This window comes from Peromyscus maniculatus, chromosome 22 (genome assembly GCF_049852395.1).
Source record: "Peromyscus maniculatus bairdii isolate BWxNUB_F1_BW_parent chromosome 22, HU_Pman_BW_mat_3.1, whole genome shotgun sequence".
In the NCBI taxonomy this organism is placed as follows: Eukaryota; Metazoa; Chordata; class Mammalia; order Rodentia; family Cricetidae; genus Peromyscus; species Peromyscus maniculatus.
The window spans coordinates 51,548,808-51,562,693 of NC_134873.1; the positions used below are offsets into that span (position 1 = coordinate 51,548,808).

A 13,886-nucleotide genomic window follows, 5' to 3' on the forward strand; every position below is an offset into this window, starting at 1 on the left:
GACATGCGCCACCACCGCCCGGCTAGGATGCCGCTTCTAACAAGCACTATTTACCGCTGAATTATTTACCGCCGCCCCTCCATGACTGCCACCTCTGTGTTTTCTGTGAATTTCTCCCTGAAACACCCTCTCCAGTTAAAGCTGATTTAAGAGTGGTAATAACTGTTACAGAATCCACAAAGCATTTTGCCTTTGAACTTAAAAGCCAATTTCTACAAGCGTCTTTTTCCAACTGAAAGAATTCGGGTGTCGAACTGAAAGACCCCCGCTCCATTATGAGGACATGGGGCTTTGGGCCAATGAAATGCTCCCCCCCATAACTTAGCCTAAGAAACGCCATTCTGCAGGAATCAGAAAAACAGGAGTTCACAGCCATAGCCAGCTACCCGGCCTTGACAGAGATAGCTATGGCCAGCCTTGAAAAAGATAACTGTGGTCAGCAGCCTTGGGAGTAAGACAGTTGATATTTTATGGCGGGCCCCTGGCCTTGAGGAATAAGCAGCTGGCCTGGACAAGGCCAAATCAGCCACACACATGCGACCCCAAGTTCACCCTGGCCTTCTTTGAAACAACCAATAGGGACCCTGTAACTATGCTTCTCGCTTCTGTAACCGCGCCTCTGCCCCTGGGATCCCATAAAAAGTCCCCCTTGCCCTAAGAAGGTGCGCAAGTCCTCCAAGAGACTTCGCCCCAGGTACCTGGTCTAAATAAACCCTCTTGCTTTTGCATCTGATCTGTGGTTTCGGTGTGTTCCCTGGGTTTGGGGTCTCTCCCGGAGAAAGATCTCAGCCGGGGGTCTTTCATTTGGTGGCCCGTACGGGGATTGAGACCCCTCCCTGGGACCACCGACCCACCATCAGGAGGTAAGCCGGCCGGCCTTGATTTATGTCATCCCTGTCCAGTCTGAGGGTTGTCTGTTTGTCTGAGTGTTAAATGTTGTTTGTTTGTCTCCGCGCCTGCGTCTGATAATCTGTCTGTGTCAGTGGATCTGAAAGGGGGGACCGACGGGTCTGGACTTCGCCACTGAACCCTGGGAGACGTCCTAGGGGAATCTGGGAACCTGGAAGACGTTCCACGGTTCATCTGAAGTGCCCTCTGTGGCACGGTCTGAAGACCCCTCCGGGGGCACGGTTTAAAGACCCCTCTGGGGGCACGGTTTTTCTGGTTTTGCTTTCGGTTTGGAACCGAAGCCGCGCAGCGAGTGTTAGTCTTATTTATATTGGTCTGTCGTTTTTTGTTTTCTGTTTAACCGTTCTCCTCTTAAAAACAGCCATAGGACAGACTGTCATCACCCCCTTGAGCCTCATGCTTAAACACTGGTCAGACGTAAAGAAAGACACGAGCCAACAACAAAGGAGTCGTAATCAAGAAAAAAAAAAATAGATCACTCTTTGCGAGGCCGATTGGGTTAAAATGGATGTAGGATGGCCTCGTCAGGAAACCTTTAACCTCAGTCTTATTTCACAGGTGGAGAAAAAAAGTTTTTGCTTCCAGTCCCCATGGCCACCCGGACCAGGTCCCATACATTGCCATGTAGAGACTCCTGACAACAGAACCTCCCCCATGGGTTAAGCCGTTTCTCTTCCCCTCTGCCCCCCCCCGGCGGCAGCAGCGCTCGCCGAATCCCGGGGCCGAGGAAGCCAGATCGGCGGATCCCTCCCACTCCCTGTTCCTCCCTAACCCCACACCAGCAAGTCTTTTCCTCTCCCCGCAGGCCGCTGCTCCGGCGCAGGCGGGCGCGCGGGCAGGCTTGCAAGCGGGTGCGGGAGAAGAGAACGCGCAGGCGGGTGCGCAGGTGGCAGCAGGTTATGGCACCGACGCGCAGGCGGGGCCGCCGGGAAGCTAGGGCGCCGGGACGCCCCCTGCCCAGTCCCCGCAGGCCGTCAGCGGTGATGGCGGTGGCGGCGGCGGGTGCCGGAGCTCCCCGCGCCTCCTCCCGTCCGCGCGGCCGCGGTGCGGTCGCGGGGGTCCGGGGCGGCGCTGGGGGGGGCTCCCCTCACTCCCCGCTCTCCCCGGCTGTCCATGTCTCCCGTGCGGGCGGAGGAGTCCGCCCCGCCGGGCCGTGGTTTTCCGCGTGGCGCCTAACAGCCGACTTAGAGTTGGTGCAGACCAGGGGAATCTGGTCGCGGGGACCCGCGGCGGCGCAGGCGGGGCCAGGGGCGGGGCCGGCGACCAGCCGCCATGGAGCGCGGCGGCCCCCGGCGCGGCTGGCCGGAACCGGGCGGCGGAGGCCCGCGGCGGCGCAGGCGGCCTCGGTCCCGGCAACGCCCCACAGCCGCTCGCTCGGAGGGGCGGTGGATAGCGCGATGGGCGGCCGAGCGACACAGTCGGCAGCGGCGGCGCAGGCGGCCTCGGTCCCGGCAACGCCCCACAGCCGCTCGCTCGGAGGGGCGGTGGATAGCGCGATGGGCGGCCGAGCGACACAGTCGGCAGCGGCGGCGCAGGCGGACACGGGATGTGGCAGGGACACGCAGGCGGGGCCGGGGATGGGGTCGGCGAGGGACCGCCCCCTGGCCGGCGACCCACAGCGATGTGCCACGACCGGCTCCGGCCCAATATGGGGAAGGTGACTAGGGGGCGGCGTCACCCATGGACGCCGAGTCACCCCGCCCCGAGTGTTACAACCCCCCCGACAGCGCCGGAGGGACCGGCGGCTCCTGCAGCGGCCCCCAAACAGCGGAGGATGAGTTCCTGCTTCCTCCCCAATTGCCGGTCGCCTACGAGGAAGGCGGGACAAAGCAGCGAAGGTAGGGAACACCTACATCTCTGGCCAGTTGCTCTTAGCGGGTCTCCAGGGGCTCTAACCCCCTACCGATTGGGCTCAGGTTACCAGAAAGAGACGCCGGCAGCGCGTTTTTAAAAAAAGGACTTAGAGAGACACGGAGGGAGAGGAAAAACAAACAAAAAAGTCCTGGCCACTATAATGTCTCAGGGACAGGTCAGAGAGGGAGTTAAGACGTTAGGACGGGAGACTTAAAAAGGACACTGCTTGACAAAGACAAAGTGCTTACTGTAAACAGAGAGGACATTGGGCTCGTGACTGATCAAAAAAAAAAAAAAAAAAAAGAGCCTCAAGGGTCTCGGAGACCTAAGCCAAGGGTCCTCAATCTGGAAGATTGGGGAGGTCAAGGCCAGGAGACCCCCTCCCCCCGACCTAGGATAACTCTCAAGATTAGGGGGCAGCCAGTGACCTTCCTAGTGGACACCGGGGCTCAACATTCAGTCCTGACCCATACCGGAGGCTCTCTCAATGACCGCACAGCTTTGGTCCAGGGGGCCACAGGTAACAGGAGGTATCAAAGGACCACCGAGAAAAAGGTTCAGCTGACATCTGGACAGGACCCAAAGGGACCCCCCTACAAGTCCTAGCCCTTTAAACTGTTCGTGGACGAGAACTCAGGCTTTGCAAAAGGAATGCTGGTACAGAGATTGGGGCCATAAAAGCCCGGTAGCTGCAGGATGGCCCGCCCCCCTGTCTGCGTGGGGAAGCCGCTATTGCTGTTTTGCTCAAGGATGCAGGGAAACTGACTTTGGGACAGCCATTAACTGTGTTATCCTCCCATGCGGTAAAAGCTCTGGTCCAGCAGCCCCCAGACCGAGTGATGGTGTGCAGACCAGTTGTCTCCCTCAACCCCGCAACCCTGCTGCCTGGTTCATGGATGGGAACAGCTTCCTCCAAGAAAGAGAACGGAGGACTGGAGCAGCCGTCACCACCGAATCGGAGATAGTTTGGACCTCACCACTGCCACCTGGAACATCGGCCCAAAAGGCAGAGCTGATCGCGCTGACCCAGGCCCTCCGGATGGCGGAAGCCCGGAGGACCAGGAACTAACAAAGAAAATGGGGGCGAAATAAAGCCCCGAGCGACACGCTTACATCATAGATGGACAGAGGCCTTGCCTACCAAGAAAAAAAGACCGCTAACGTGGTAACCAAGAAATTCCTGGATGACATCTTTCCCAGGTATAAAAAAACCCCAGATATTGGGGTCAGACAATGGGCCCGCCTTCGTCTCCCAGGTAAGTCAGGAGGTGGCCAGGCTACTGGGGATCGATTGGAAACTTCATTGTGCATACAGCCCCCAGAGCTCAGGACAGGTAGAACGTGCAAATAAAACCATTAAGGAGACTTTAACCAAATTAACGCTTGCAACTGGCACTAGAGATTGGGTGCTCCTACTCCCCCTAGCCCTTTACCGAGCCCGGAACACTCCTGGGCCTCATGGCCTAACCCCGTTCGAGATCATGTATGGGGCTCCCCCACCAATTGTAAATTTCCTTTACTCTGATATCTCCTCTTTTGCCACTAGCCCTCCAACTGATACAAAAGACGGTGTGAAAACCCCTGCCTGCCGGGAGCAACTGAACCGCCCGGTGGTGCCTCACCCATTCAAGATTGGGGACTCTGTCTGGGTCCGACGCCATCAATCTAGGAACCTAGAGCCGAGGTTGACGGGACAGCGGCTTGGGTCCACACGTCGCATGTAAAGGCTGCCAAGGAACCCGACGAAGCTGAGGGCACCGAGACATCTAGTTCAACGCTCTCCAAACCCACTAAAGATAAAACTCACCCGGGGGTCCCCTTGATCCCCCTAATAGTCCTCCTGACATTGGGAGGGGCATCACCAGAGAGCCTGTTTCCCTGACGCTGGCCCTGTTACTGAAAAAAATTACCATGGGCGGAATAGCTGCTGGGGTAGATACAAGACTGCAGCCCTTATAGAGACCGGCCAATTCAGACAGCTCCAAGTAGCCATGCTCAACAGAAAAGATTTAAAAGATAGTTCCAAAGGTCACCATGGTTTACGACCCTTGTCTCCACCATTATGGGCCCCCTAATCGTCCTCCTGCTCATTTTATTGTTTGGGTCATACATCCTCAACAGATTGGTGCAATTCATCAAGGATAAGGTTTCTGTTGCCCAGGCTTTGATCCTAACCAAACAATATCAGAGGCTCAGACAGTCAGAGATAGAGTTAACCCCTTATTCTCCATCCTAAAATGAAAGATTTCATTTGGTACAAAAGAAAATGGGGGAATGAAAGACCCCCGCTCCATTATGAGGACATGGGGCTTTGGGCCAATGAAATGCTCCCCCCCATAACTTAGCCTAAGAAACGCCATTCTGCAGGAATCAGAAAAACAGGAGTTCACAGCCATAGCCAGCTACCCGGCCTTGACAGAGATAGCTATGGCCAGCCTTGAAAAAGATAACTGTGGTCAGCAGCCTTGGGAGTAAGACAGTTGATATTTTATGGCGGGCCCCTGGCCTTGAGGAATAAGCAGCTGGCCTGGACAAGGCCAAATCAGCCACACACATGCGACCCCAAGTTCACCCTGGCCTTCTTTGAAACAACCAATAGGGACCCTGTAACTATGCTTCTCGCTTCTGTAACCGCGCCTCTGCCCCTGGGATCCCATAAAAAGTCCCCCTTGCCCTAAGAAGGTGCGCAAGTCCTCCAAGAGACTTCGCCCCAGGTACCTGGTCTAAATAAACCCTCTTGCTTTTGCATCTGATCTGTGGTTTCGGTGTGTTCCCTGGGTTTGGGGTCTCTCCCGGAGAAAGATCTCAGCCGGGGGTCTTTCAGAACAAAATCATCACTGTTCCACCGTGTTTAGCCAAGAAGAATAAATTGTTTAGATGAGAATGCGCTTGAAGGAAACCGTCATGCAGGGCCAGAATCAAGCTCCCACGAGCCAGCAAAGCTCGAAGCCTGGAGCTTTCCCAGTCCAGCCCTCTTCCCACTGGGCTCATTTTGTGGATGGAATTTTCCTCTTGTCTCCCAGACAGGCACCAGCTGTACCTCTTGCTTCTAGGGCCTCGATTTGATAAGAATAATTTTTTTTTTAACTTTCTCATTGTTTTCATCATTAACTAGATCTGTTTGAAGTAAGTCATTCTCAAAGCCCTGAGTAAAAATTTTATATGGGCGGCACCGAGAACCACCAAACTCACTTCCCTTCATTTGTCCAGTGTCTGGAGGTCTACGCAGACCATCCCACCCATGATTTTCTGTTTCTCTTAAGCTCCTGAGTTTTATGTCTCTATTTCATCTTTTATAGCAATTCTGACTCATAGCCATTCTCAGCCATAAAAAACGATTAATGTAAAATGTGGTTCTATTAAAATTTGCATACATCAAATACACTCTATAAAAATAAAAAGGAAAATTGTTTTCGCGTATGTTAGACTTATTTTATATTTTGATACTTAATTTATCCCTTTAAAATAAGGGGAAAATATAAATGATAACAAGCATACTTTTTAAAAAGTAATGACGTTTTAATTTTTTAAAATTAAGTATGGTCACATTTAATATTTTTATTGTCAATAAAGCATGGTAATCCTGGCATCCTAATGCTATCTGGTTACCTAGTAATATATATTAAAAAGGGGGGAAATACTAAGAGCAGACCATGGTAGTGCAATGATAGTTAATGAATATACAAATTTTAGTAAGAGCTGACACTTTAATCTTCTAAAGCTTCAATCTGATTACATTTAACATTTTTATCTGCAAGGAATCCTTTCTTTTTAAAGTGCAACAAGCCATTTGATAGAGTGCCTAGGTGTGTCTGGTTGCCTACTTCTGTAAGAATGAGTGCTAAGACCTGGCTGGCGTGGCGCATGTCTTATTGCGCATGTCTTACTGGTGCATGTCTTACTGCGCATGTCTTACTGGTGCAGGTCTTACTGCGCATGTCTTACTCTCATTCTAGCACTTGGGAGGCTATGGCAAGAGAAGCTTGAATTCAAGGCCAACCTGGGCTTCGTTTTAACGGGCCCTGAGACCTTAGCACAGCTGACGCCGAGTTGGGGGCACCATTCCCACCAAAATGTAACCCAGTACCTGCCCAAACAGGCACAAAGACCTAATCCATCTAAGACCCAGTCCGTAGTTCCAGGATCCAGAAAAGTCCCTAAACGTGTGAACCTTGCTTTTTGGCTTCCACAGTTTTGCTTCTTAAACTGTTCTTGCTAACCACACTGTGTCTACCAGGATGTGGTTTTTATGCATAAAAGACAAAGAACGGTGAGGCTCAGGGCTGCAGGATTTGGGCAAGTGCCCCAACCAGCAACACGGACTTTCTTCTATCTGGCTTTAAGAGTGTCTGTGTGTGTTCTCTGGTGGACTTCCCTCGAAACAACGTGGTGAGATCTTGTCTCAGGTTTTCCCTACCCCCAAAATAGAGTGGGTGCTGTGCTTCACACCAGTTACATCTAGATGCAAATACTTACAAATGGTTAGTACCGTCAATTTTCCTTGGCATCCGTGGCTGCAAATATCCTGGGGCCTTCTAGGTGTATTCAAGAATTAGAAACTGGTGAGAAGTGAGGACATGCACACACTTAGGTTCATCTCCTTTGTCAGCTTGCTTGGTTTTCAGAATCCCCGTGGAAACGCCTCTCTGGGTGTCTGGATGAGGGTGTTTCTTGAAATAAAAGCCACACCATCACAGGCTGGAGTCCACTGGACTGAGTGAAAAGGGGGGGGAGAGAGGAGCTGAGCCCCGGCATTCATCTCTGTCTGCTCTCTAAGGATGTGGTGTGAACAGTCCCCTCACACCCCAGCCTCCGTGCCTTCCCCACAGTGAGGACTGTGTCTCCTTGACCTGCACGGGAACCATTGTCCTTGACCTGCACAGGAACCATTGTCCTTGACCTGCACAGGAGCCATTGTGCTTATAGCCACGGCGCTGAGAAAAGTAACTAATCCAGGACTTCTGTACAGTTGTCAAGAAGCTAAAGAATTACTCACACCTGGGAGAGATATTTCCCCAGGTCACAGGTTTGAATCCGGAACGCCTCCGGTCCCAGATCCCTGTTTTAGTGCCTGTTCTACGCACAGTGGGACTGTTCGAGGTCCATATTTTGGGTGTTTACTCCCCACACAGTGGGGCTGTTTTTTGGTCCTCATTTTGAGTTCTTGCTCCCCACACAGAGGCACCTTTAGGAGATGAGGTTATACTGATGCAAGTAGACCCCTAAGGTCGGGCCTCTGTAGACTACACCACCCCTTCCTCCTAATCCTGCGCGGAAGGTTTTCTCCTGTCCCTCTGGCCACGCCTTCCCTGCCATGATGGACTGACATTTCTCTGGAACCATAAGCCGAAGTCAATCCTTTCTCCCTTAATCTGCTTAAGTCTAGCATGTTGTCATGGCAACAAGGAGAGTAACTAACACCTTCTGTTTGCTTTTGTGGATTCCCCCACCTCAGCGCTCTGTCACGGCTACACTCCTTGCATTTAGTCTCAATGACATTCCGATACCTGTGGCTTCACAGTCCATTAAGACTTCCTGACACAGAGCACAGCCACTCTCCACTGGGACACAGCACTGGGGACAAATGGAGACGCCACCCCTGGAGCCTGAACAGTGTTCGCCTGGGAAGGTTTGGAGTTGCGGGTCACATCATGTCGTGGCTAAGAGTCACAGCTGCATCCTGCCTCTCCAACAGTTAACGAACATGTGGCGCTCCTGAGAGCCACCATGGCCTGTCACTGACCCTGCTCCGGGATGAGAATGCACTTGCCCGACAGCCCTTGGCTGGGCCACAATCTTCCAAGGCCTCACACAGCACCCAGAAGCCATGCTTCTTCTGAACACCCCACTCTCCACCAGAGTCTTTTGGCCCTGGAGACCCTGCTCCAAGATTATTCACTCTCTGGCATCATTCAAGACGATGTCTTGGTGCCAAGGCTTTGCTCTGGTATTTCTGTTTAACAGAACAAAACTAAAAGACAAAAATCACACACAGAGGCTAACAATAGGCAGGCTGATGTGAGCCTCTCTGTTGTTGTTATTTTAATATTTGGGAGCAATATAACAGATTATTAAGAACTGATGCCCCCTGGATGGGTTGGGTTACTCATCCTACCTGAACCTCAGTTTTCTCTTCCATAGAATGTGGCCGTGGGCCATATAGTCAGGGACACGCATAAGCCACCCAGCCCTCGGGAACTGCTCCTCTGCTGTTTCCTTTAGCATTCGCTTAACATTTGATTACATATTTAAGAACAACATGTTTAACAATATTTTTACATATTTTTTACATATTACATACATTTTTACATATTTAACAACAACAATATTTAAGAACTACACTGATAAAATAATGTTATACGTTTTTCTCTAGGCACAGGACACAATATTTATCATAATTTTCCAAACTATGTTATTGGTAGAAAGAGAGAAAACTGTCAAGGCTTCAAATTTGCACAATAAAGTAAATAATTTGTAACCAGCATCAGGGCAAACTGGTCAGACAAGGCCTAACTGTTCTGTTTTGTTTTGCTTTTTTTGGAGGTTTTGGGGGTTTTGTTTTTATTTTGTTTTAGGGGGTGTTAAAGTTAAAACCTTCCTTTTGTTTAAGCAGAAAAGGGAAAATGCTGTGGGATAATGCTTTTGTACACTGGTTTAATAAAACGCTGATGGGCCAGTAGCCAGGCAGGAAGTACAGACAGGGCAAGCAGACTAGGAGAATTCTGGGAAGAGGAAGAGCAGAGTCAGGAGTTGCCAGCCAGACACGGAGGAAGCAAGATGACAAGCCAGAACTGAGAAAAGGTACCAAGCTACATGGTCAAACATAGATAAGAATTATGGGTTAATATAAGTTAAGAGCTAGTCAGTAATAAGCCTGAGCTAATGGCCAAGCAGTTATAATTATAAGCTTCTGGGTGATTATTTTATAAGCAGCTGTGGGACTGCGGGCCGGGTGGGACTGGAGAGAAACTTTCTGACTACAGGGGGGTGTTTTGTTTTGGTGTGTGTGTGTGTGTGTGTGTGTGTGTGTGTGTGTGTGTGTGTCCTACCTCCACTCCTCCCAGTCCCCCACCTCCCTTTGCCCTAGATCCACTCCTCCTCTGTTTCTCTTAAAAAAGAAAGAAGGAAGGAAGGAAGGAAGGAAGGAAGGAAGGAAGGAAGGAAGGAAGGAAGGAAGGAAAAGAGCAGGCCTCCCAGGGATATCAACTGAACACAGTGTAGCAAATTACAATAAGGCTAGGCACAAACCTTCATATCAGGGCTGGATGAGGCAACCCAGTAGGAGGAAAAGGGTCCCAAGCACAGGCAAAAGAGTCAGAGACATCCCTACTCCCACTATTAGGGGTCCCACAAGGACACCAAGCTATACAACTGTAACATGTAAGCAGAGGACCTAGCTCAGACCCATACAGGCTCCATGATTATCGCATCAGTCTCTGTGAGCCCCTATGAGCCCTGTTTAGCTGATTCTGTGAGCCCTGTTCTCATAGTGTCCTTGACGCCTCTGGCTCCTAGAATCCTTCCTCCTCATCTTCTGCAGGTTCCCTAACTTCCATGCCTAGTTTTTAACACACCTTGTGCCTCCCAAAGACATTAGGCTCCAAACAGGATCAACAGTTCACACAAATGTTTGACCTCTTTCTTTTGCTCACCATCTATTTTCTCATATGTCTGTCCTTGGACCATGTGATGTCAAACAACTGGTTTGACATGATGACATCTTCCTATTTGATATTCTGTAGAGACAAATTCTCCCCAGCCCTGGGGCACATGGCTTATGGGCAAAGAGAACATGGCTCCCTTTTCTCCATGGCAAGTTGAAGTTGAATGGTTCACTTGAGGTGTGTTGATATTGCAGACCTGTAGAAAATGCTCTCTGAGGCTTCGGGGTAGGTCTGAGTAAGACAAAAGCCAGCCAAACCAAACCTAGACTGAAGGCCCTAGAGACAGGAATTTAGTAACTAAAAGCACATGGCTCTGATGCACAAAGTCAGGTGCTTCTGACTGTTTAGGGGTGCTGATGTGATCTGGGCTAATCCCAGGGTGGTCGAAAACTACTGTATAGAGCAAGTATGTAAGAGAAACCAGGTCCCAGGCAGGGAAAGGGCTGGCAATCTGGTTCTGCTCAAGTGCCACTCAGTAGAGGACATTCAGATGTTGGTGGATCCTTTAGAAGTACCGGTAACTTTGGTTCCTGTGTTAGGGTTCCTGTCGCTGTGAAGAGACACTATGACCATGGCAACTCTTATAAAGAAAACATTTCATTGTGGTGGCTTGCTTACAGCTTCAGAGGTTCTGTCCATTATCATCATGACGGGGAGCATGTCGGCGTGCAGGCAGACATGGTGCTGGAGAAGGAGCTGAGAGTTCTGCATCTGAATCTACAAGCAACAGTCTGACTCAGTGGATGTGGCTTGAGCATCTATGGGACCTTAAAGCCCACCTCCACAGTGACACACATCCTCCAGCAAGGCCACACCTACTCCCACAAAAACACACCTCCCAGTAGTGCCTCTCTCTTGGGGGGGCCACTTTCTTTCAAACCACCACAGTTCCTATACATCAAATATGGCGTCACGGTTGCACAGCATGCTAGAGACCAGCCCCTAGCCTTGAGCTAGGCCTTGCCTGAGTTTGCCCCCGTCAAGGTTATAATGGTTTTCAACTAAGGATGCACCTCTGAGTCTGGGGGATGGTCGCGCAGTGTGATTACAGAAGGCAGCCATCAATTTTCCGGTCTTTGGCTCGCACTGTGAGGCCAAGGGGGTCTTTTGTTTGGTATTTCCTACAGAAAGGACACTCAGTGAGACGGGCTGTCTAGTGCTCTGATTTGCAAACTCTGGACAACCAGAAGCGTTATCCCTGGCAGCTTTATCCCCATGTTGGCCCAATTGCGGGAGGACACTCTGGTCACACGCCCTTGTTAGCCACCAATGGCCTCTCTTCTTCAGCTTGTCTGTCTCCTCTCACTGATCCCACTTAACGTTCAACCATCCCAGGTCCTCCAAATAGCAGACATGCTGGCCGTTCAACTTTCATGTCATGCCTCTGGAGAAAATAACTCACTCCACTTCTCCTTAAAGCACGTATTTTTTTTTTTTAAAGACCTGAGGACAGCTTACCACCATTTCCTACTGAATTGCTTTTCTTGTAGATTGTTTTTAATAGTTACCATGTTCCAAGAGAAAATGCCGTGGATAAATTTACCTTCCATGCAAATGCATCCCTCCCATATTTATCCCATGGGAATGTGAACACAAGGGTAATAATATCACCTCCTGCCTGTTGTCCTTTTTGAGTCTTGCCTTGTAAATCTTCCCATTCTAAGCCCACATCCACCTGTCTAAATTAGCAGAGAACACACTCCCCTTGTCTGTGAGTGGTTCTTGCATTTAAAAGAAAGTCCCACCCAAACTGCAAAAATATCGTTAGCATAATGTGGTGGTTTGAATGAGAATGGCTGGTGTATCTGAATGCATGGTCTCCGGTTGGTGGAACTATTCAGAAGGATTAGGAGGTGTGGCCTAGTTAGAGAAGGAGTGTCACTCAAGGCAAGCAGGCTTGGAGGTTTCAAAGGCCAGCTATTGCCAGTCTCTCCTCTCCCTCTCCCTCTCCCTCTCCCTCTCCCTCTCCCTCTCCCTCTCCCTCTCCCTCTCCCTCTCCCTCTCCCTCTCCCTCTCCCTCTCCCTCTCCCTCTCCATCTCCATCTCCATCTCCCTCCCTCATGGTTGTTGTTCTCAGCTAAAGCTCAATCAACACTCCTGCCTGCTGCCATGCTCCGCACCCCCCCTCCATGGTCCTGTACTCTTGAAACTGTAAGCAAGCCCCCAATAAACAACTTCTTCTTCTTCTTCTTCTTCTTCTTCTTCTTCTTCTTCTTCTTCTTCTTCTTCTTCTTCTTCTTCTTCTTCATAAGTTGCCTTTGGTCGTGGTGTTTATTTCACGGTGATAGAAAAGTAACCAAGACATGCAATATTTACATCGAACAGGATGAAGCCGCAAGAAATTCCTGTTTAAAGTGGTCCTTCCATTTCACTAGAATCTAGTCAGTCTCGGGGGGTTCTTCTTGCTCAGACTTCATTTCCCGGAGTCACTCTCATGGGACAAAAGCTGCAGCCTTGTGCCTGGAAATGGGGAGAAACAGACCAAGGAAATCGTTCAACTGTGGTGAAAGGAAGTTGTCCCAGATTCGGGTAAGAAAAAGGTCTGGCCCGCGGTGGTACCTGCTGGGGAAAGGGTTGCCCTCTCCATCCTGTCTCACCACCACAAACACCAGCACATGCGCACTCTCCACATGCACGTACGCCATGCTCATTCATGCGTTCGTGATACCTGCACCCACAGGAAGGGCAGGCTCTGACCCCGCAGCTAAAACCGAGACTTGAGAGCTGCTGGTGAAGAAGAGCTTGGGTTCCAGAAAACGAGAAAAAAAAGAAGAAAAGATAACTTTATGTGCAAGTTCTCTGGGATTTTACCAAATATCTTTCTTCTATTTCTGGGTGTCTTTCTGCTGTGCAAAATGCGGGTTTGGGGTGACAGCTGGGGACGAAGGCCTCAAGGGGGACCTGTGAACATTCCTGGGTCAGACAAAATCATAGAAAGAGAGTCAGGATGAGAGATGGATGAATGGCAGAGAGCCACCGGGTACCCCAGGAACTCAAGGTCACAGGGTTGGGTACTGTTTCTAGGATGAGGCACCAGACTGTCATCCTGGACTCCCAAGGGAAATTGCTACATAGACTAGCCAAAGCTGAGAGTGTGGCTGAGTGGGAGCAGAGATCTAGCCTGGCTGAATTAGGTGCTATGTGTCACGTAAGATGGAATTAAGAAGGAATTAACTTATCCCTGCTGATGTAAGCATTCGCCGTCTGGTCTCACAAACAACCGCTTCAATGCAGCCTCTCCAAAATTTTCAACCCCAAGCCTTCAGACAGACCTCACCCTTCCATTTCTGAATGGCAATCATATTAGGGCTTTTTTATAAGTCAGGAAGTTTGCTGTCAGGGCCGGAGAGATGGCTCAGTGGTTAAGAGCACTGGCTTCCAGAGGACCCAAGTTTAACTCCTAGCATCCATATGGGGGCTTACAACTGTTTGTAACTCCCCATCCAAGAATCCAATGCC

At 50.4% G+C, this 13,886-nt stretch overlaps 1 protein-coding gene across 3 annotated transcripts; it reads left to right on the forward strand.

The window, feature by feature from the left end:
• Positions 1-260: 260 nt before the first annotated feature.
• LOC143270323 (uncharacterized) lies at positions 261-5,516 on the forward strand. 3 transcript variants are annotated; one of them, XM_076559930.1, is made up of 3 exons: positions 261-2,747; positions 3,574-4,019; positions 4,310-5,516. In XM_076559930.1, exon 1 carries the CDS (start codon positions 1,809-1,811, stop codon positions 2,568-2,570), a length of 762 nt encoding a protein of 253 aa, XP_076416045.1. In that variant the 5' UTR covers positions 261-1,808; the 3' UTR covers positions 2,571-2,747; positions 3,574-4,019; positions 4,310-5,516. The 3 variants fall into 3 exon arrangements, with proteins under 3 accessions (XP_076416045.1, XP_076416046.1, XP_076416047.1); XM_076559931.1 differs by having other exon boundaries at positions 3,574-3,963; XM_076559932.1 differs by lacking the exon at positions 3,574-4,019.
• The last annotated feature ends 8,370 nt before the right edge of the window (positions 5,517-13,886 follow it).